The sequence below is a fragment of the Bubalus kerabau genome, chromosome 3 (genome assembly GCF_029407905.1).
Source record: "Bubalus kerabau isolate K-KA32 ecotype Philippines breed swamp buffalo chromosome 3, PCC_UOA_SB_1v2, whole genome shotgun sequence".
Taxonomy (NCBI): domain Eukaryota; kingdom Metazoa; phylum Chordata; class Mammalia; order Artiodactyla; family Bovidae; genus Bubalus; species Bubalus kerabau.
In genome coordinates this window covers 7,123,852-7,141,420 of record NC_073626.1, presented here as the reverse complement: position 1 = coordinate 7,141,420, position 17,569 = coordinate 7,123,852, and the positions used below count along the sequence as shown (strand labels likewise).

The following is a 17,569-nucleotide window of genomic DNA, read 5'->3' as shown; positions in this document are numbered from 1 at the left end:
CACTAAGTCATGTGTGACTCTTTGTGACCTCAAGGACTGTGGCCTGTCAGGCTCCTCCATCCATGGGATTTTCCAGGCAAGAATATTGGAGTGGGTTGCTATTTGCTTCTCCAGGGGATCTTTCTGACTCAGGGATCGAACTCAGGTCTCCTGCATTGCAGGCACTTTCTTCACTACTGAGCCGCCTGGGAAGCCCCTTTCAAAGAAGGTACACGATGAGAGCAAAATGCAAAGTCATGAGTAATCAGTCATCCTGTCTGCTCATAGCTCTGGGAGCCCAGCACATCCAAAATTCCAGAGAAAACATTAAAACAACAGCCCATGAGCAAAAGAGCCAAACAGGAGATACCAAGGGAACATTTTATGCAAAGATGGGCTCGAAAAAGGACAGAAATGGTATGGACCTAACAGAAGCAGAAGAAATTAAGAAGAGGTGGCAAGAATACACAGAAGAACTGTACAAAAAAGAGCTTCATGACCCAGATAATCACGATGGTGTGATCACTGACCTAGAGCCAGACATCCTGGAATGTGAAGTCAAGTGGGCCTTAGAAAGCATCACTACGAACAAAGCTAGTGGAGGTGATGGAATTCCACTTGAGCTATTTCAAATCCTGAAAGATGATGCTGTGAAAGTGCTGCACTCAATATGCCAGCAAATTTGGAAAACTCAGCAGTGGCCACAGGACTGGAAAAGGTCAGTTTTCATTCCAATCCCAAAGAAAGGCAATACCAAAGAATGCTCAAATTACTTCACAATTGCACTCATCTCACACGCTAGTAAAGTAATGCTCAAAATTCTCCAACAAGGCTTCAGCAATATGTGAACCGTGAACTTCCTGATGTTCAAGCTGGATTTAGAAAAGGCAGAGGAACCAAAGATCAAATTGCCAACATCCGCTGGATCATGGAAAAAGCAAGGGAGTTCCAGAAAAAAATCTATGTCTGCTTTATTAACTATGCCAAAGTCTTTGATTGTGTGGATTGCAATAAACTGTGGAAAATTCTGAAAGAGATGGGAATACCAGACCACCTGACCTGCCTCTTGAGAAACCTATATGCAGTTCAGGAAGCAATAGTTAGAACTGGACATGGAACAATAGACTGGTTCCAAATAGGAAAAGGAGTACGTCAAGGCTGTATATTGTCACTCTACTTATTTAACTTATATGCAGAGTACATCATGAGAAACGCTGGGCTGGAGGAAGCACAAGCTGGAATCAACAGTGCCAGGAGAAATATCAATAACCTCAGATATGCAGATGACACCACCCTTATGGCAGAAAGTAAAGAGGAACTAAAAAGCCTCTTGATGAAAGTGAAAGAGGAGAGTGGAAAAAGTTGGCTTAAAGCTCAACAGTCAGAAAATGAAGATCATGGCATCTGGTCCCATCACTTCATGGCAATAGATGGGGAAACAGTGGAAAAAGTGTCAGACTTTATTTTTTGGGCTCCAAAATCACTGCAGATGGTGACTGCAGCCGTGAAATTAAAAGATGCTTACTCCTTTGAAAAAAAGTTATGACCAACCTAGAGCATATTGAAAAGCAGAGACATTACTTTGCCAACAAAGATCCATCTAGTCAAGGCTATGGTTTTTCCTGTGGTCATGTATGGATGTGAGAGTTGGACTGTGAAGAAGGCTGAGCGCCAAAGAATTGATGCTTTTGACCTGTGGTGTTGGAGAGGACTCTTGAGAGTCCCTTGGACTGCAAGGAGATCCAACCAGTCCCTTCTGAAGGAGATCAGCCCTGGGATTTCTTTGGAAGGAATGATGCTAAAGCTGAAACTCCAGTACTTTGGCCACCTCCTGCGAAGAGTTGACTCATTGGAAAAGACTCTGATGTTGGGAGGGATTGGGGGCAGGAGGAGAAGGGGACGACAGAGGATGAGATGGCTGGATGGCATCACTGACTCGATGGACGTGAGTTTGAGTGAACTCTGGGAGTTGGTGATGGACAGGGAGGCCTGGCGTGCTGTGATTCATGGGGTCACAAAGAGTCGGACACGACTGAATGACTGAACTGAACTGAACTTCCCCAAAGGACACCGTTTTTTGAAAATCACCTGACAAAGGGACTTTGTGGAAGTCTGAGCATCCAGTGTGAAGACCTGACACATTGTTGGACAAGGAAAAATATCCAACTGGATGCATCCAAGAGGATAACAAGGACCATCACTTGAGCCACATCAGCGTGTGCTCAGGGCAGCCCAGCTCAGCACCTAGAGAAACCCCCTGAGCTCAAGCTTTCTCCCTCGGGAGAAGGTGAGAGTGTCTGGGTGAGTGCTCAGCTACCGCAGGCAAAGAAGACAATTTCTTTCTTGCTCCAGCCAGAATCCTGAGGTACACTGCATGGCCTGGGGTGGGGAGGGGCTTGGAGAACAGCATCCAGGGTTCTCAGGGAGTATCGAAGGGACGCAGATCCTGCTACCTGCCTCAGGTGCCCCATAAGGAAGCCTTCAGGGACACAAGGAGGCCTTCAGGGGCCCCATAAGGAAGCCTTCAGGGACACAAGGAGGCCTTCAGGGACCCCATAAGGAGGCTTTCTCAAGAGCTGCTGGGCACGCATCACCTACGGGATAACCCCGCAGCTGGTCCACGGACACCACAAACAATCTGGACGCCTCGCCCGCTCACAAGCCCACCCTGGGGCTGGCTCATATTGCATACTCCCAAGAGCACTCCAGGATTCCTGCCTGGGAAATCCCACAGGACAGAGGAGCCTGGCGGGCTACAGTACACGGGGTCGCAGAGAGTCAGACACAACTGAGCGACTAAGCAACAACACAGCGCACTGACTGAGCATTCGTAAGACAGCCAGGCCTATTCGGCAGGAAGCACGGAGCGTGAGCACCCACCAGCCCCAGGGGAAGCGACCGGAGGCTGCCAGCACCCGGCCTGGCTGTGCGGGTTGCAGAGAAAACGCAGTCTGCAGAGGTTCCCCCGAGAAAGAAAAGCGTGGAGCATGCACATCCCTAGAAAAGGCCTGGGAAGGCTTCAGGATCCCTAGGAGACAAAACGCATTTCTCTCCTGAAGCCAATCAGTATAATCTAAATATGAAGACAACAACACAAAACTTCAAGGAACATGAAACTCAAGGAAACGCGACCTGTCCAAAAAACACAACAATTATACAGTATGCTGGCCTGGAGAATTCCATGGAGTGTATAGTCCATGGGGTCACAAAGAGTCAGATATGACCGTGCAACTTTCAAAAAAAAAAAAAATACAGCGACTGACCTCCACACACACACACACACAAAATGGAGCTCTGCAATTTGCCTAAAAAAGAATGCAAAACAGCTGCTCTAAGGAAGCTCGGTTAGCTATAGGAGCACTCAAAGGTACAAACTTCCAGTGACAAAACAAGTTAAGTCCTGGGAATGAAACATACAGGCAGCGTGGTGACTACAGTTAAGACTTTATTTGAAAGTTTCTGAGAAAGTAGACCTTAAAAGTTCTCATCACAAGAAAAAGACTCACTATGTGTGGGGACAGATGTTAACAACATTCATTGTGATCATTTTACAACATGCATGAATAGCAAATGATTATGTCATACACTTGAAATTAACATGCTACCTGTCAATGATAACCCAATTTTTTTAAAAAAGGAAACAATCGATACTTTTCTGGAGCCCCAGAAGGAGAAAAGAGGGAAAAGGAGCAGAAAGCTACTTAAGAAAATAATGACAGGCTTCTCGGGTGGCTCAGTTGGTAAAGAGTCTGCCTGCCAGTGCAGGAGACGTGGGTTCGATCCCTGGTCTGGGAAGATTCTACATGCCGCACAGCAACCAAGCCCATGCGCTACAACTATTGAGCCTGTGCTCTAGAGCCTGGGGACCACAAGTACTGAGCCCATGTGCAGCAACCATGAAAGCCTGTACATCACAACAAGTGAAGCCACCACAATAAGGAGCCCATGTACTGCAACAGAGAGTAACCCCCGCTCACCGCAACTACGGAAAAGCCCAGGCAGCAACGAAGACCCAGGAATGGCCAAAAATAATAAATAAAATTTAAGAAAATAATAATGGCTGAGAACTTCCAAAGTCTGGGGAGAAATTGGGACATCCCAGTTCAGGAAGCTCATAAACTCCCAAAAGATTCCCTCACAAAGATCTTCTATAAGACACACTATAATAAAACTGTCTAAAATCACACACACCCACAGAATTTCAAAAGCAGTGGAAAAAAATTCCTCATGGTTCAGTTCCTAAGTCGTGTGTGACTCTTTGTGACCCCCTGTAGCCCACCAGGCTCCTCTGTCCATGGGATTCTCCAGGCAAGTATACTGGAATGAGTTGCCATTTCTTTCTTCAGGGGATCTTCCCCGCCCAGGGATTGAATCTGGCTCTCCTGCATTGCAGGTGGATTCTTTACCAACTGAGCTATCAGGGGAGCCCTGTCCACTTGCATAGAATACCCTTTTCCGTTCTTTCACTTTGAGCCTTTGTGCATCCTTAAAGCTGAGCTGAGTCTCTGTAGACAGCATATAGCTGGGTCTTGTTATTTTTATCCATGAAGCCACTCTCCATCGTTTGATTGGACAGTTTAATCTACTTACACTTAAAGTAGTCATTGATTTTTAAGGACTTACTAACGCCTTTGTATTACTTGCTTTCTGGCTCTTTTGTAGTCCCTTTCTTGCTGTTTGCTTTTGCGGTCCATTTTCTATAGCGGTATGTTTTGATTTCCTTTTCTTTATCTTTTATGTATCTACTATAGATTATCAGAAAAATGGACTTTAGGTTTAAAAATGTAACGAGAAAAGAGGGCCATTACACAATGACAAATGGATCAATTCATAAAAAGAAGGTAACAAACTGTAAATATATATGCACCCAATATCGCGGCACCTATGTTACGCAAACATTAACAGATTGGAAGGGAGAAAGCAACAATGCTACAATAGAGCGGGACTTCAATACCATCCCTGGGGGCAGAGAGGAGGCGTGCTGGGTGACGGGACTCGGATCCCAGGTTACGCGATTCCTGACACAGACCTTCCTGTTTCGGGAGTTAAACCCCTGCTCCTCCCGTGCCGGCTTACCACTTGGGGCAGGGCGGCAGATGGCACTGCCCTCTCCAAGGTCTGGCAACTGTCACTCTGTATAGTGATTATATCTGCCTCAGTTTGAATAACAGCCCTGTCAGCCAAAATCAGATTAATTTTGCTTAATTCTGCAAAATAAAAAAGTTTAGAATTCTCTCACCTCTGTCCTCCATGTTTTGCAGTTTATGTTTGAAAGTAGTACTTTTCATCAATGACTCTGGGGCCACAGTCTTAAAAAAAAAAGAGGTGGTCAGAAATACATGCATTTATGTCAAAATAAGCAATACACGGTATTACATCATCCCTCAAGAAGGAATAAGCCAGTACATTAAGTATAATATCAATTCTGGAAAACAGATAAATAACCAACAATTAAATAGTACCTTAGATTCATTTTCTTCAACATCTGAGTGCTCCAGCGAAGACAGATCACTCAGCGGGCTGGGGCTGTGAAGTTCTGAGTATTGGAAGAATAAATAGTTATAAGAGAATAAACATGCTAAGAAGCAAATGAGGAAATGACATTTCACTATCAATATATAAATTAAATTTCAACATACCCTGCCCCCTGTAAGGGATACAGTTATTAAAAAAAAAAAAGAAAAAAACTCAAACCAAAAAACAGTTTGCATCTTTCAAAGTATACATGGGTATAAGGTTTACAAGTTTGCAGATAAAATGAATAGCCAGTTACCTCCACTAGGTCAGCATCTTTCGTGGCTGCCCATGTGGCCCCAAATACATGGCGAGAACTCTATCACCTCACCGCGGTAGCTCTCGTGCCTCTCTCAGATCTGTTCCTTTGTTCCCCTCACTCTCTAATGCTGTGTTTCCCTCGCTCCTATTTTTCTTTCTCCACTTCTTTTCTTCCAGTGGCAGCCAAATTAAGAGGCTGGCACTCGTGCCTGCTAAGTGCCTGCCAATGTGCTAAGTTGTAGAATGATAAAGGTGAAGAAACAATATCCTGACTCTCACCAATTTAAAAGATGTGAATTGTTTCAATAACATTCAGTGGGGGCTGAGATAAACCTTATAAGTCAAGGGTTAGCACACCCTGGCCCCTCAGGTCAAATCCCATCTGTCACTTGGTTTTATAAATAAAGTTTTATGGAAACACAGATACAGCCATTAGTTTACATCTTGTCTGCGACTGATTTGGGACTACGAACACAGAGTTGAATAGTTGCAACAGAAACTCTAGAGGCCAAAAAAGCAAAAAATAAATACTACCTGTTCCTCTACAGAAAAAGTTTACCAAACCCTGAAATCAACCACCATTTGCATTTGTTGCTATTTTAAAAGCAGATGAACACCAGCAATTCTTAGACACAAGGTGATCTCAAACGTTAAACGGAATTAAAACACAAAGTCCTCTGTCTTTTGTTAATCAGGACAAGAAAGAGAAGATTAATCAATCATACCTTCACACTTTCTTCAACAGATATCAAGAGAAACATATTTTGCTTTTTTAAACTACCATTTCCAAAATATATATTTTTTCTATGTAAATCAACAGAAAATCACATACCTGTTTTCTGGGCAGAATCTTCAGGAGTTAAAAAGGCAGAACTACTTTGAAATTCGGTTCCAGAAATTTTGGGAGGTGTGACATTATTTTGCCTGGAGGAATCTTTCCGTAAGGGTGTTAGAATTTTAACCTAAAACATAGTACTTTTTACAAAGTGCTAACAGTCACAATCACTCAAAGCAAGTTATCACAACATTCCAAGACACTTCCAATATCCTTTTTAAAAATGTTTAAGAATTGGACATGATCCATTTGAAAAAAGAAACAGTAAGACCATAAGATCCCAGGGCTAGAAGCACATTAGGTCATGAATCAATAAACTAACTCAAAGCTGACTCTAAGTTCTCAAAGTGTGGTCCCAGACCACAGCCTCCGCAGCACCTGAGAACCTGATGGAAATGCAAATTCTTAAGCCCCACTGACAACACACTCAATCAAAACTCTGGGGACAGGACGCAGCGATCTGCATTTCTGGTGACCATTCTGGTCATTCTGATGATCACCAAAGTCTGAGAACCACTGCTCTAAACCAGGAGTCAACAAACTACAGCTCTACAGCTCAATGGGAATGAAGTTTTCGTAAATAAAGTTTAATTGGAACACAACACATCCATGCACTTGAGCACTGCACATGTGGTTGCCTGCATGCTACAAAGGCAGAGTTGAACAGTTGCCATAGAAACCACCCGCCCGATACACAGAAAAGGTTTGCCAACCCTTGCTTTAAGTTATTTTCTTAAACTCCAGCACAGAGACGTCAGTGTCAGCTACCAATGTCTCTATAAAGTCAGCAATGCCCTCACTGAGAATCACCACAGACTTCCTGGCAGCTGCATATCTTAAATCTGTGGATTCTTAAAGCTTTGAGGTTTTCTGGTACGTAATTTTTTTAAAGCTGTATATTGTTAAAAACTGTTCTTTGTGCCTATTTCCTTTTTTTTTTTTTTAAGATTTTTTGATGTGGACTATTTTTTTAAGTCTTTATTGAATTTGTTACATATTGCTTCTGTTTTATGTTTTGGTTTTTTGGCTCAGAAACATATGGGATCCTAGCTCCTCAACCAGGGATCAAACCTGCACGCGTTGCCCTGGAAAGCCAAGTCTTAAGCACTAGACCACCAGGGAAGTCCTTCTGTGGTCTATTTCTAACTGATAACTCCTTATCTCAGGTTGAACTACTCAACAAATATTTAGGTACTTGTTCTGGCTTATAGTTTGAGCTATAAACACTCCCTGTCATTGCAGAACATAAGAGTCCCCCTGGGCAGATGGAAGAAGGCTGGTAGGGGGAGGGCAGATAACAAGCTATGATTAGAGCGCTGTGCTGTGCTAAGTCGCTATAGTCGTGTCCGACTCTATGTGACCCCAGGGACTGTAGCCCGCCAGGCTCCTCTGTCCATGGGATTTCCCAGGCAAGAATACTGGAGTGGGTCGCCATTTCCTTCTCCAGGGGATCTTCCAAATCCAGGGGTCAAACTCACGGCTCCTGCGTTGGCAGGCGGGTTCTTTACCACTAGCGCCACGGCCAGATCCCATTAGGGCACTAAACACATTATATTTTTGTACAGGTGAGCAGGGTGCTGTTGATGTCCTCAGAATCCCAGCACTGCTGCAGAAAATCCTTAAACACTTCACACTATATTCTTTAGTGTGTCTGTGTTTTCATGTGTATATGCACATACATATAAAAAATATATATTTATACAGAAGTGTATGTATTCTATATATATGTACAAATTATATATAATATACATCACATATTATATACATGTGATCATATATCACATTATATATCATATATAAAATATATTTCATATATACATGATTATATGTTATATGGCAACCCACTCCAGTGTTCTTGCCTGGAGAATCCCAGGGATGGGGGAGCCTGGTGGGCTGCCGTCTATGGGGTTGCACAGAGTTGGACACGACTGAAGCGACTTAGCAGCAGCAGCAGTGAAAGTAAAAAGTGAAACTAGAAAATTCTTGAACACTTTGCACTAATTCTACAGTGTGTGTGTTTTTGTGTCTGCATATACACACACACACATAAAATATGTGTTACATATATACAAGATTATATATTATGTGTATATATGTATATGTTTTATATATGGTATATAATGTGATATATAATCATACACATAGAGTATATGATATATATTTATATACATGATATATAAAATATAATCATATACACACATACAAGGACAAAAGCCAACTGCTAAGAGAGGTAATTCCGCTAAAAAGATGGTAAATTAATCTTTGAATTGGTCTGGAGGACACTCATGTCCATGTTCTTAACTGCTTTCCTATAAAACAAGTATAACTGAAGGGATTTAAGAAACCTTCAGGGTTTATTCAATATTTATGTAAGCCTGAAGGTATTTCAACCTCTGGCAACATAAAGATTTAAATAATTATAATCTATGTGAATAACATGTCCACAAACTGAAAACTAAGAGAAAAATTAAATCAAGAAGTTTATTTTAAAATACAAATTCAAAAGAGCACATATTTGTAGGAAATCAGAATAGCCCAGATTTCAAGCATTCTTCGTAATAAACATCTTTCAATAAATTTTCAACCAAAAAAAAAAAAAGATACTAAATCTTTGCCCAAGATTCATACTAAATGTGTGGAACTCCTTGAAGTTTCTACTGAAAGTGGTTTACATACTAGTAAACCACTAGTTTGTTATTTTTCTCTTCCAGAAAGGAGTTTTTTTAAAATAAAGGTAGTTCAAACCTAAACAGATCAACTTGTTTCAAACTTACCCCATAAAGGGCACATGCAGCACAGAAAAAATTTACTCACTTGATCTTTCTCAAGGTCACTGCCACTACTGGGAGGAAAAAGAGGCAAGACTAGAAGGAAAGGAAACAGAGCCCAGTGGATACATTTACTTAGGAGAAACACAAAATACTCTCTAGAAGCAATCCCCACTTCCCACAGCTTGCTGAAATGTCTAACTCTCTAATTATTCAGCTTGTTCTTCTCTGGCCAGAGTGAATTCTTTGCTCCAGATACTGTTTCTGAACGCTCTTCCCATGTTCTTGCTGTTGTTGTTCAGTTGCTAAGTCGTGTCCGACTCTTTGCGACCCCATGGACTGTAGCACGCTAGGCTTCCCTGTCCTTCACTATCTCTCGGAGTTTGCACAAACTCGTGTCCATTGAGTTGGTGATGCCACCCTACCATCTCGTCCTCTGCCACCCTCTTCTCCTTTGGGCTGCCATCTTGCCCAGGGACTGGCCCATGTTCTTCTAGCTTTACCTAACCAGAATGCTTCCTCTTCTCCATACTTCTTCAAATCCTATTCTTTTCCCAAGGATTAGCTGAGGTCCCACCCAGCCTTCCTTGAAGCTTTTCCTGAAGATTTCAGCTTAGGTCAGCTTACATCAAACTCCTCTTATCTGAACTCTTTACTCCATCTATCTGTAGTTCATCTTTCACAATTATTGGTCAATTCCATATTCTTTAGTACTGTTTCACATACGAACATTTTCCCTTTCCCGTGTAACGGTAGCAGGATCACGTGATCATACATCTCGTTGATACCCTTTCCCATCACATCCCGCAAAAGTAACACCTACTGATTCATTTGAAGAGTGACTGGAAAGAAAACACATACCAGACTTACTTCTTATGCTGCTGCTTCTGGTTCTTGTCTTTTTCCTACTAGGATACGACTTTAAGGATTTCCTTTTTCGGTTACCAGCCCAAGACAGCTCACTGCCGCTACTACTTGAATCTTGATTACTCTCCGAGAAAAGGTGTTTCCTATAACCAAACTTTTACAAACACAGGCGATACATGAGAGCTGCTGAAAGGATGCCAGTAGCGTTTATGTACAATTAAACACAGGACTATGAAGTTAGGCAAAAGAGAAGTAACTCCTTGAGAAGACTGGGCTGTCTTACACAATAAAAGGGCACACAAGTACAGAGAAGGGAGAAAAAGAAGATACCCCTCTAATCATAATTGTAGAGATGGTAGGTAACTTTCCAAAAGCTGATGCACCTGATTACCTGCTATCACCAACTTCAAAATGCTAGCCCATAGGACTGAGAACCACAGCTAAAAGAAAGCCAGAAGGAACTTTGCTTGTTTGGAATCCATGATCTCAATTTTAGGAAGAAAAATCTCATTTATTGTTCACATACAGATTTCTTTTTTAGTGCACTGATGATAGACTTAAAGCACTCTGCTTCCCAAAGGAAGAGCAGCAGAGAGATGGAAGCAGACATGTAGGAACAGAGCAACATCATTGACTTAGAGCAAAACATTTCTTTTCAATTCATTAACACTTCTGATTCTATTTAGAGGAAATCTCAGCTGCTAGAAAGTCTTTAACACTTCTCTTTTACGTCATAATCTTCTGTTAAATTTACTTTTAATTTGGAGGATAATTGCTTTACAATATGGTGTTGGTTTCTGCCATACAACAACATGAATCAGCCTTAAGTATACATGTGTCTTTTTTGACAAAGCAAGGACAGACTCTTGGCTCAAAGCCGAATACAAGGAAAAGTATCACAATTCGATATAACTTTGCTATTCTCCATTGTACTTACTTGGGGGCTTTACCAACTATTTGTTAGAATTAATGCCGATTTTCCACTTGAAAGTGAAATACCTCCTTTTAAAAAGACCTTAAGATAAATTTAACTGAGAAACATAAAGACGCAGAGCCAAGGCAAAGTTTGAAGATGATATGCAAGTAACTAAAACGGGAAGGACTGCCCAAAACAGTGAAAGTGGTTCCATTACCGACATCCGTGTTTCTTGCTTTCTATTATCCTCAAAAGCAGAATCTTTCCTGAAAGCAAAATATATTGAATTAATGGAACCATGGCAGCAACAGCTTCGCCCTTCTTTTTTCTGCCGTGTGCCCTTTGCATACTGTGAGCCCAGCGCAATGAAAGTACCCCATTCTGTGGCAAACTTCTTGTCTTGCAATCCATTTCCATATATCTTCTGCCTGCCAACAATTCGCTATTTAAAACAAAATTTGTTGAGCCCATCTCCGTGAGGCACATAAAGACAAGGATGGCAGGACAAAATGGGCAAGGCAGCAGCGTTTCCTACCCGGTTCTGTCTTAGACTCGGCTGGGCGCTATGAAAGCCTTTCTGGATGATTAGTGACGTCAAGCATCTTCTCACACACTTCTTGACCATTTGTATATCTCCTTTGCAGAAATGTCTGTTGAAAGCCTTTCCCCTCCTTTTTTAATCAGATGATTTTTTTTTTTTTTTTTTTTTTGCTATTGAATGTAGGCATTCCTTATGTATTTTGGCTATTAACCCCTTCTCAGATAACATGGCTTGCTATTATCTATTTGCTACCATACAGAAAGAAATTTGATTTTTGTATACTAATCTTTAAGGTTTTTAAAATAACATTTATGTCTTAAAAGTTAACACATGCATAATAGGAAACCAAAAAACACAAGGAGCAAAAAAAAACAAAGTGATTCATAATCACAAGTACTTTACCATTTGGTGCGTCCTTCTAGGTCTCTTGTATCTTTCAATTTTGTTAAATTGGGGAGTTGTTTAGTGGGGACAGCATTTCAGAAGATGGAAAATGCTCGGGAGATGGGCGGAGGTGATGACTGTTCGTACAGCAATGTGAGAGCACTTAATGCCACGGGACATACACTCACAATGGTGAAGATGCAACACTTTACATGATGTCTATTTTATCACCGTTTTTTAAAAAGTCAGCCCTATACTAAATGTTATTGTGCATGTGTGTGTAGTCTGAACAGGGATAGAATAGGATAATCAAAGAGCTAGTTTAAAATCCCACTTGGAGACTATAGGTAGAGGGGGAACTTGAAGGAACCTTGGGAGACCAATGTAAGTTAATGATCACCCCAGAAAGCAAATGGAAAATCATGAAGCAAAGCAGGCTTGCTTAACAATGAAACTAACAACAAAAATACACATCAAGTCAATGATGTTTGCATCCTGCCGGTTAAGGTCACTAGGTTAATGATTCCTAGGACATGCTCCTCTGCATACATTAAAAACAAAAATAGAGGGGAAAGGTGACATTCCAAAGTGGAAACCCCTCATCATACTGATTGCTGTTGTTTAGTCACTAAGTTGTGTCCAACTCTTGGCAACCCCGTGGACTGTAGCTGCCAGGCTCCTCCGTCCATGGAATTCTCCAGGTGAGAATACTAGAATGGGTCGCCATCTCCTTTTCCAGGGGGATCTTCCCGACCCAGGGATCAAACCCACGTCTCCTGCATTGGCAGGCAGATTCTTTACTGACTGAGTCACCTGGGAAGCCCCATTACACTGATACCTGACATGGTTTACCATAGTCTAGCATATATAACCATTCTTCTGCTGATTTGAATAGTGCCATGATGGTCCCAGTTTGACCATGTAGAGACAAGAAAATTTCCCAGCCTGACATGGAGGAGGAGCTGATGATGGAAGCTTAACTCAAAAATAAGGAAGATGGTGGTCTTCTCCCTGCTGTTTCTTTAATTATAAAAATGTAACCTGTGAAGCGCTCAAAGCCCTCTCACCTGCCTGCAACTCACACCTTTTTAGCAAGAGCATGCTCCACCGTTTCTGACTCTTTGGGACCCCACAGACTGTAGCCCTCTATCCAGGGAATTTTCCAGGCAAGAATTAATAAACTCTTTCCTTACCTGCCACTCTGCTTCTCATTGAGTTCTTTATGCATTGAGACAGAAAAACCTGTGCTCTTCTGAGCCCTGAATTGCGTTCTGTGGTTTCAGTCTGAATGTAAAAGCAGTTGTACGTGCTGTTTTACTTATTTCAACACAAAAGAGCTAAAAATCTCTGAGAAGTATCCAAGATTTCTTTGCTGTAAAGGCATCTGAATGTCCCTTTTAATTGAGGTACTCATTTACAGACAGAGAAACAGAGACCCGGCGATGAACAGATTACTCCAGTCTAGAAACCTTAGCTCAGAGTCTGCAGTGGTTTTGCTAGATGTTCTCGGGGAATGAGTACACTCCGGAAGACGAAGACCTACCCTCTGCTCTACATGGACATATTCTGCAGGATGACAAGTGAGCAGCCCCTTCCCAAAGACAAATCTAGACTTCTCGGAGCAGCAGCAACAATGTTCCACGCTTCCCAGAAGGAGACAAAGGATTCTCGGATTCAAGCAGGGCTGGGGAGTTCTCACTGCTGAATGGGGGATCAGACAGGCACAGAGAAGGGCAGCAGGTTTCTGGGAGGAACAGAGCCCCAGAAGAAGGCTGCTGGGTTGCCTGAGCCCAGCACACTTCCAAACCAGGCTGCACAGGCCCTCCAGCTCCCACTCCTGCTGCAGCGGGCGTGAGAGGAAGAAGTAAAGCCGGAAGAAACCTGGCTTACTCTACGGATCTGAAATGACGAAACACTGGATGCCTGGACAAGAAAGTATGACGAGAAGGAAGCGGAGTGGTGGTGTAGGTCTCTGCTCTCTTCTAATTGAAAGAGACCTCTGACCAGGAAATGGCTAGCTTCAGCAATGATATAAAAACATTCCTTTTTAGTTCCTGGACAGCCTGACAGGCTGTAGGCTTCGAACTTGCATTTTTTAAGGTCAGGCAGGAACAGATTTCACAGTGTGACAAAGAGTACTTTATTAATGTTAGTAAAACCATTAGTAAAAAACATTAGTAAAAATGTTAGTAAAAACTAACATTATTAAAGGAGAAATAGAGCTGTTCATTGGTAAAGCATCCGCCTGCAATGTAGGAGACACCGGTCCGATCCCTGGATCAGGCAAGATCTCCTGGAGCAGGAAACAGCAACCCACACCAGTATTCATGCCTGGAGAATCCCATGGACAGAGGAGCCTGACGGGCTACAGTCCATGGGGTTGCAAAGAGTCGGACATGACTGAACACAAATGCAGGTCCCAGAGCTGCATATGTAATTTACAACTTGGGAATTTACATATGTAAATTACATGTGTAATTTACAACTTTGATTTTACATATGTAAATTACACATGTAATTTACAATTACATATAAATGGTAAACCCTTAAAGCCCCCAAATAATAAATGCTGACACAGATACACAACACAGAAAGATATCTAATAATTCAAAGAAGAAAAATGGTGTTTGGGAGGTGGAGCCATAACAATATATAAAAACTAATGAAGTAAATAAAGGAAATTATCATTCACTGAGGACCCTTTGTGGGACTGTGTGTCTGGTAGAAAGAAGCAGCAGCAGCCCACATCAGTACTGGATCTGTTCATTCATTCCTTAGTTCATCCATCAAAGAAATTTTATTACTGAACCTACTAATGAGAAAGTCTAGCAACCAGAACCCTCAAAGACTGTTGGTGGTAACGCAGAATGCTCTAAAGACACTGGAAAACATCTTGGCAGGTTTTAAGAAGTGAAAGATACACCAATTATGATCCAGCTATCCCACTCCTATATATTCACTCCAGAGAAAAGAAAACATAATCTCCATACAGATGAGTTTCCCAGGTGGCACAGTGGTAAAGAATCTGCCTGCAATGCAGGAGACTGGGGACCAGAAATGCAAGATTCCTGGGTCAGGAAGATCTCCTGGACAGGAAATGAAAAACCACTCCAGTACTCTTGCCTGGAGAATCCCATGGACAGAGGAGGCTGGCGGGCTACAGTCCATGCAGCTGTAAAGAGTCGGATGTGACTTAGCAGCTAAACCACCTCCACCTCCACACAGAGACTTATACGTGAAGCCTAAGGGCTTTACTTGTAACAACAAAAAAACTGGAAACTCAAATGTCCATCAACAGGAGAATGGATAGACAAGTTGTGGTATATCCATACAATAGATCCACTATTCTCCATACCACTCATAACATAAAGGAATGAACTGCTGATACAACATGAAGAATCTCAAAATACTAGGTTGGCCAAAAAGTTTGTTCAGATTTTTCTATAAGTGATGAGAAAACCAAACAAACTTCTTGGCCAATCCCAATAATTACAATGAATGAAAGATGCTAGGAAAGGAAAAAAAAAAAAAAAGAGTGCCTCCAGTCTGATTCCATTTAAGTAAGACTTTTAAAACTACAAACTCATCTATAGTGACAAAGCAGATCAGTGATTGCCAAGGGTGGGGGTGGGCATGGAGAAAGAGGGAGGGATTTCCAAGGGGCAAGAAGAAATTCTTGGAAATGATGGATATGGTCCTTATCCTGATTGTGGTGATGGATCCCGGGTGTAGACAAATGTCAAAACTCAAATTGTATACTTTACATAGGTACATGTTATTTCAATTATATCTCAACAAAGCTGTAAAAAAAAATCACACGTATGGCCCATTCTTCAGAGGCCTACATAGAAAAGTGGCAAATAAATTAGTGCCAAGTGATACGCATTTTCTGTCTAGGAGTATCCAGTGTTCTGCTAGGGAAAACTGCATCACCAAAGGTAACATTGGGGCTACAATTTCCTCCCCCAGTGGACCATGCTTTGTCAGAACTCTCCACCACGACCCGTCCATCTTGGGGGGCCCTGTACAGCATGGCTCATAGCTTCATTGAGTTATGCAGGCCCCATGGCCACAACAAGGCTGTGATCCTTGAAAGGGGTAGAGACCCACAGGACAAGAGAACACTCCAGCCCTGCTGAAATTATTCACAGAAAACTGCACACAAAGCTCTCTCCTTGTGTAGGGCGTGGCCAGATGCAGGAAAGGGGAAGACCCAGACAGTCAAATTGCAATTAACAAGTCACATTAACAACAATCTACATGGTTTATGGGCTTCCCTGGTGGCTCAGATGGTAAAGCATCTGCCCGCAATGCAGGAGACCCAGAGTTCGATCCCTGGGTTGGGAAGATACCCTGGAGAAGGAAATGGCAACCCACTCCAGTATTCCTGCCTGGAAAATCCCATGGACAGAGGACCCTGCTGGCTGCAGTTCATGGGGTTGTACAGAGTCGGACACGACTGAGTGACTTCACGTGGTTTATGACCTCTGAAAATCACTTACCTGGATGTGTCATTTAATGCAGGAAACTGAATTGTTGCTGATGATTCTTGTAAATCCACAGAATACTCGAGTTCTGAAGTAACTTCCAAGCATAAAAATGGAAAACAAAAATTGTTAAGCATCTGAAGTATACATTGAAATATACCATTCAAGTCTTACGATAGAAAAAAAAAAAAAATCTGACCTTTTTGTGTATCATCCAGTTTTGATTTTTCGGGTGAATTATCAGCTGTATTTGTTTGCTGCAGGAAAATGCATATATAAACATCTGCTTAATTAGGGTGCCTTTGAGACTTTTTGGAATCATTCTATACCTCCAAAGAAAAGCATTTGAATACTAAGATATCAGGCTCTTTCGTTATTAAATTTGGTTCCAAGTGACTACTGGCTATTAAAAAAAGTAAAGATACCCACCCACAGGGTTTACCACATCAAAGATAATCAAGAGTGTCTCACAATTACTAAGGGAAACATCAAAGGAAGACTTACAAAAATGTCAACAGCATCATAACTGTTCAAGTTCCCCAAAAGACAATCTATCTGTAGAAATAATCTTTGGTGTATATTTGTTTAAAAAATATGACACTATCATCACACTTCTCTACAGTCTGTCCATGTGATCAAACATAAGAAAATGGACTGAACATCAATACATGCCAAGCCTTGTGTTAGGTGCTTTACATATATTTTGTTTTTAGTCCTAAGAGGGCCACACTATAAAGCAGGTATTGTTTGTTTTCTCTAGTCACTTAAGTCATATCCAACTCTTTACAACCCCATGGACTGCAGCCTGCCAGGCTCCTCTGTCCATGGGATTCTCCAGGCAAGAATACCAGAGTGGGTTGCCATTTCCTTCTCCAGGGGATCTTCCAGATCCAATGATTGAACCTGTGTCTTCTGCATTGGCAGGTAGGTTCTTTATCACTGAGCCACCAGGGAAGCCCAAACCAGCTTTGTTCTAAAGATGAGAAGCCTCAGTCCCAGTGATGTTACGTCATTTCC

The 17,569-nt window shown here is 42.0% G+C and overlaps 1 protein-coding gene across 5 annotated transcripts in view; it reads right to left on the bottom strand.

Annotated features, from left to right (window-relative positions):
- Window positions 1–17,569, bottom strand: part of SYCP2L (synaptonemal complex protein 2 like) — a 58,560-nt gene that overhangs the window by 13,215 nt on the left and 27,776 nt on the right. For 4 of the 5 annotated variants that reach the window (XM_055570561.1, XM_055570560.1, XM_055570558.1 and 1 more), the window contains 8 exons: window positions 16,752–16,809; window positions 16,568–16,649; window positions 11,358–11,406; window positions 10,219–10,378; window positions 9,404–9,453; window positions 6,587–6,716; window positions 5,442–5,515; window positions 5,219–5,288 (listed from right to left, as the gene is read on the bottom strand). In XM_055570561.1, coding sequence (XP_055426536.1) covers window positions 5,219–5,288; window positions 5,442–5,515; window positions 6,587–6,716; window positions 9,404–9,453; window positions 10,219–10,378; window positions 11,358–11,406; window positions 16,568–16,649; window positions 16,752–16,809 — 673 coding nt within the window. The remainder of the gene's footprint in view (window positions 1–5,218; window positions 5,289–5,441; window positions 5,516–6,586; window positions 6,717–9,403; window positions 9,454–10,218; window positions 10,379–11,357; window positions 11,407–16,567; window positions 16,650–16,751; window positions 16,810–17,569) is intronic. The other variant, XM_055570559.1, reaches the window with a different exon arrangement.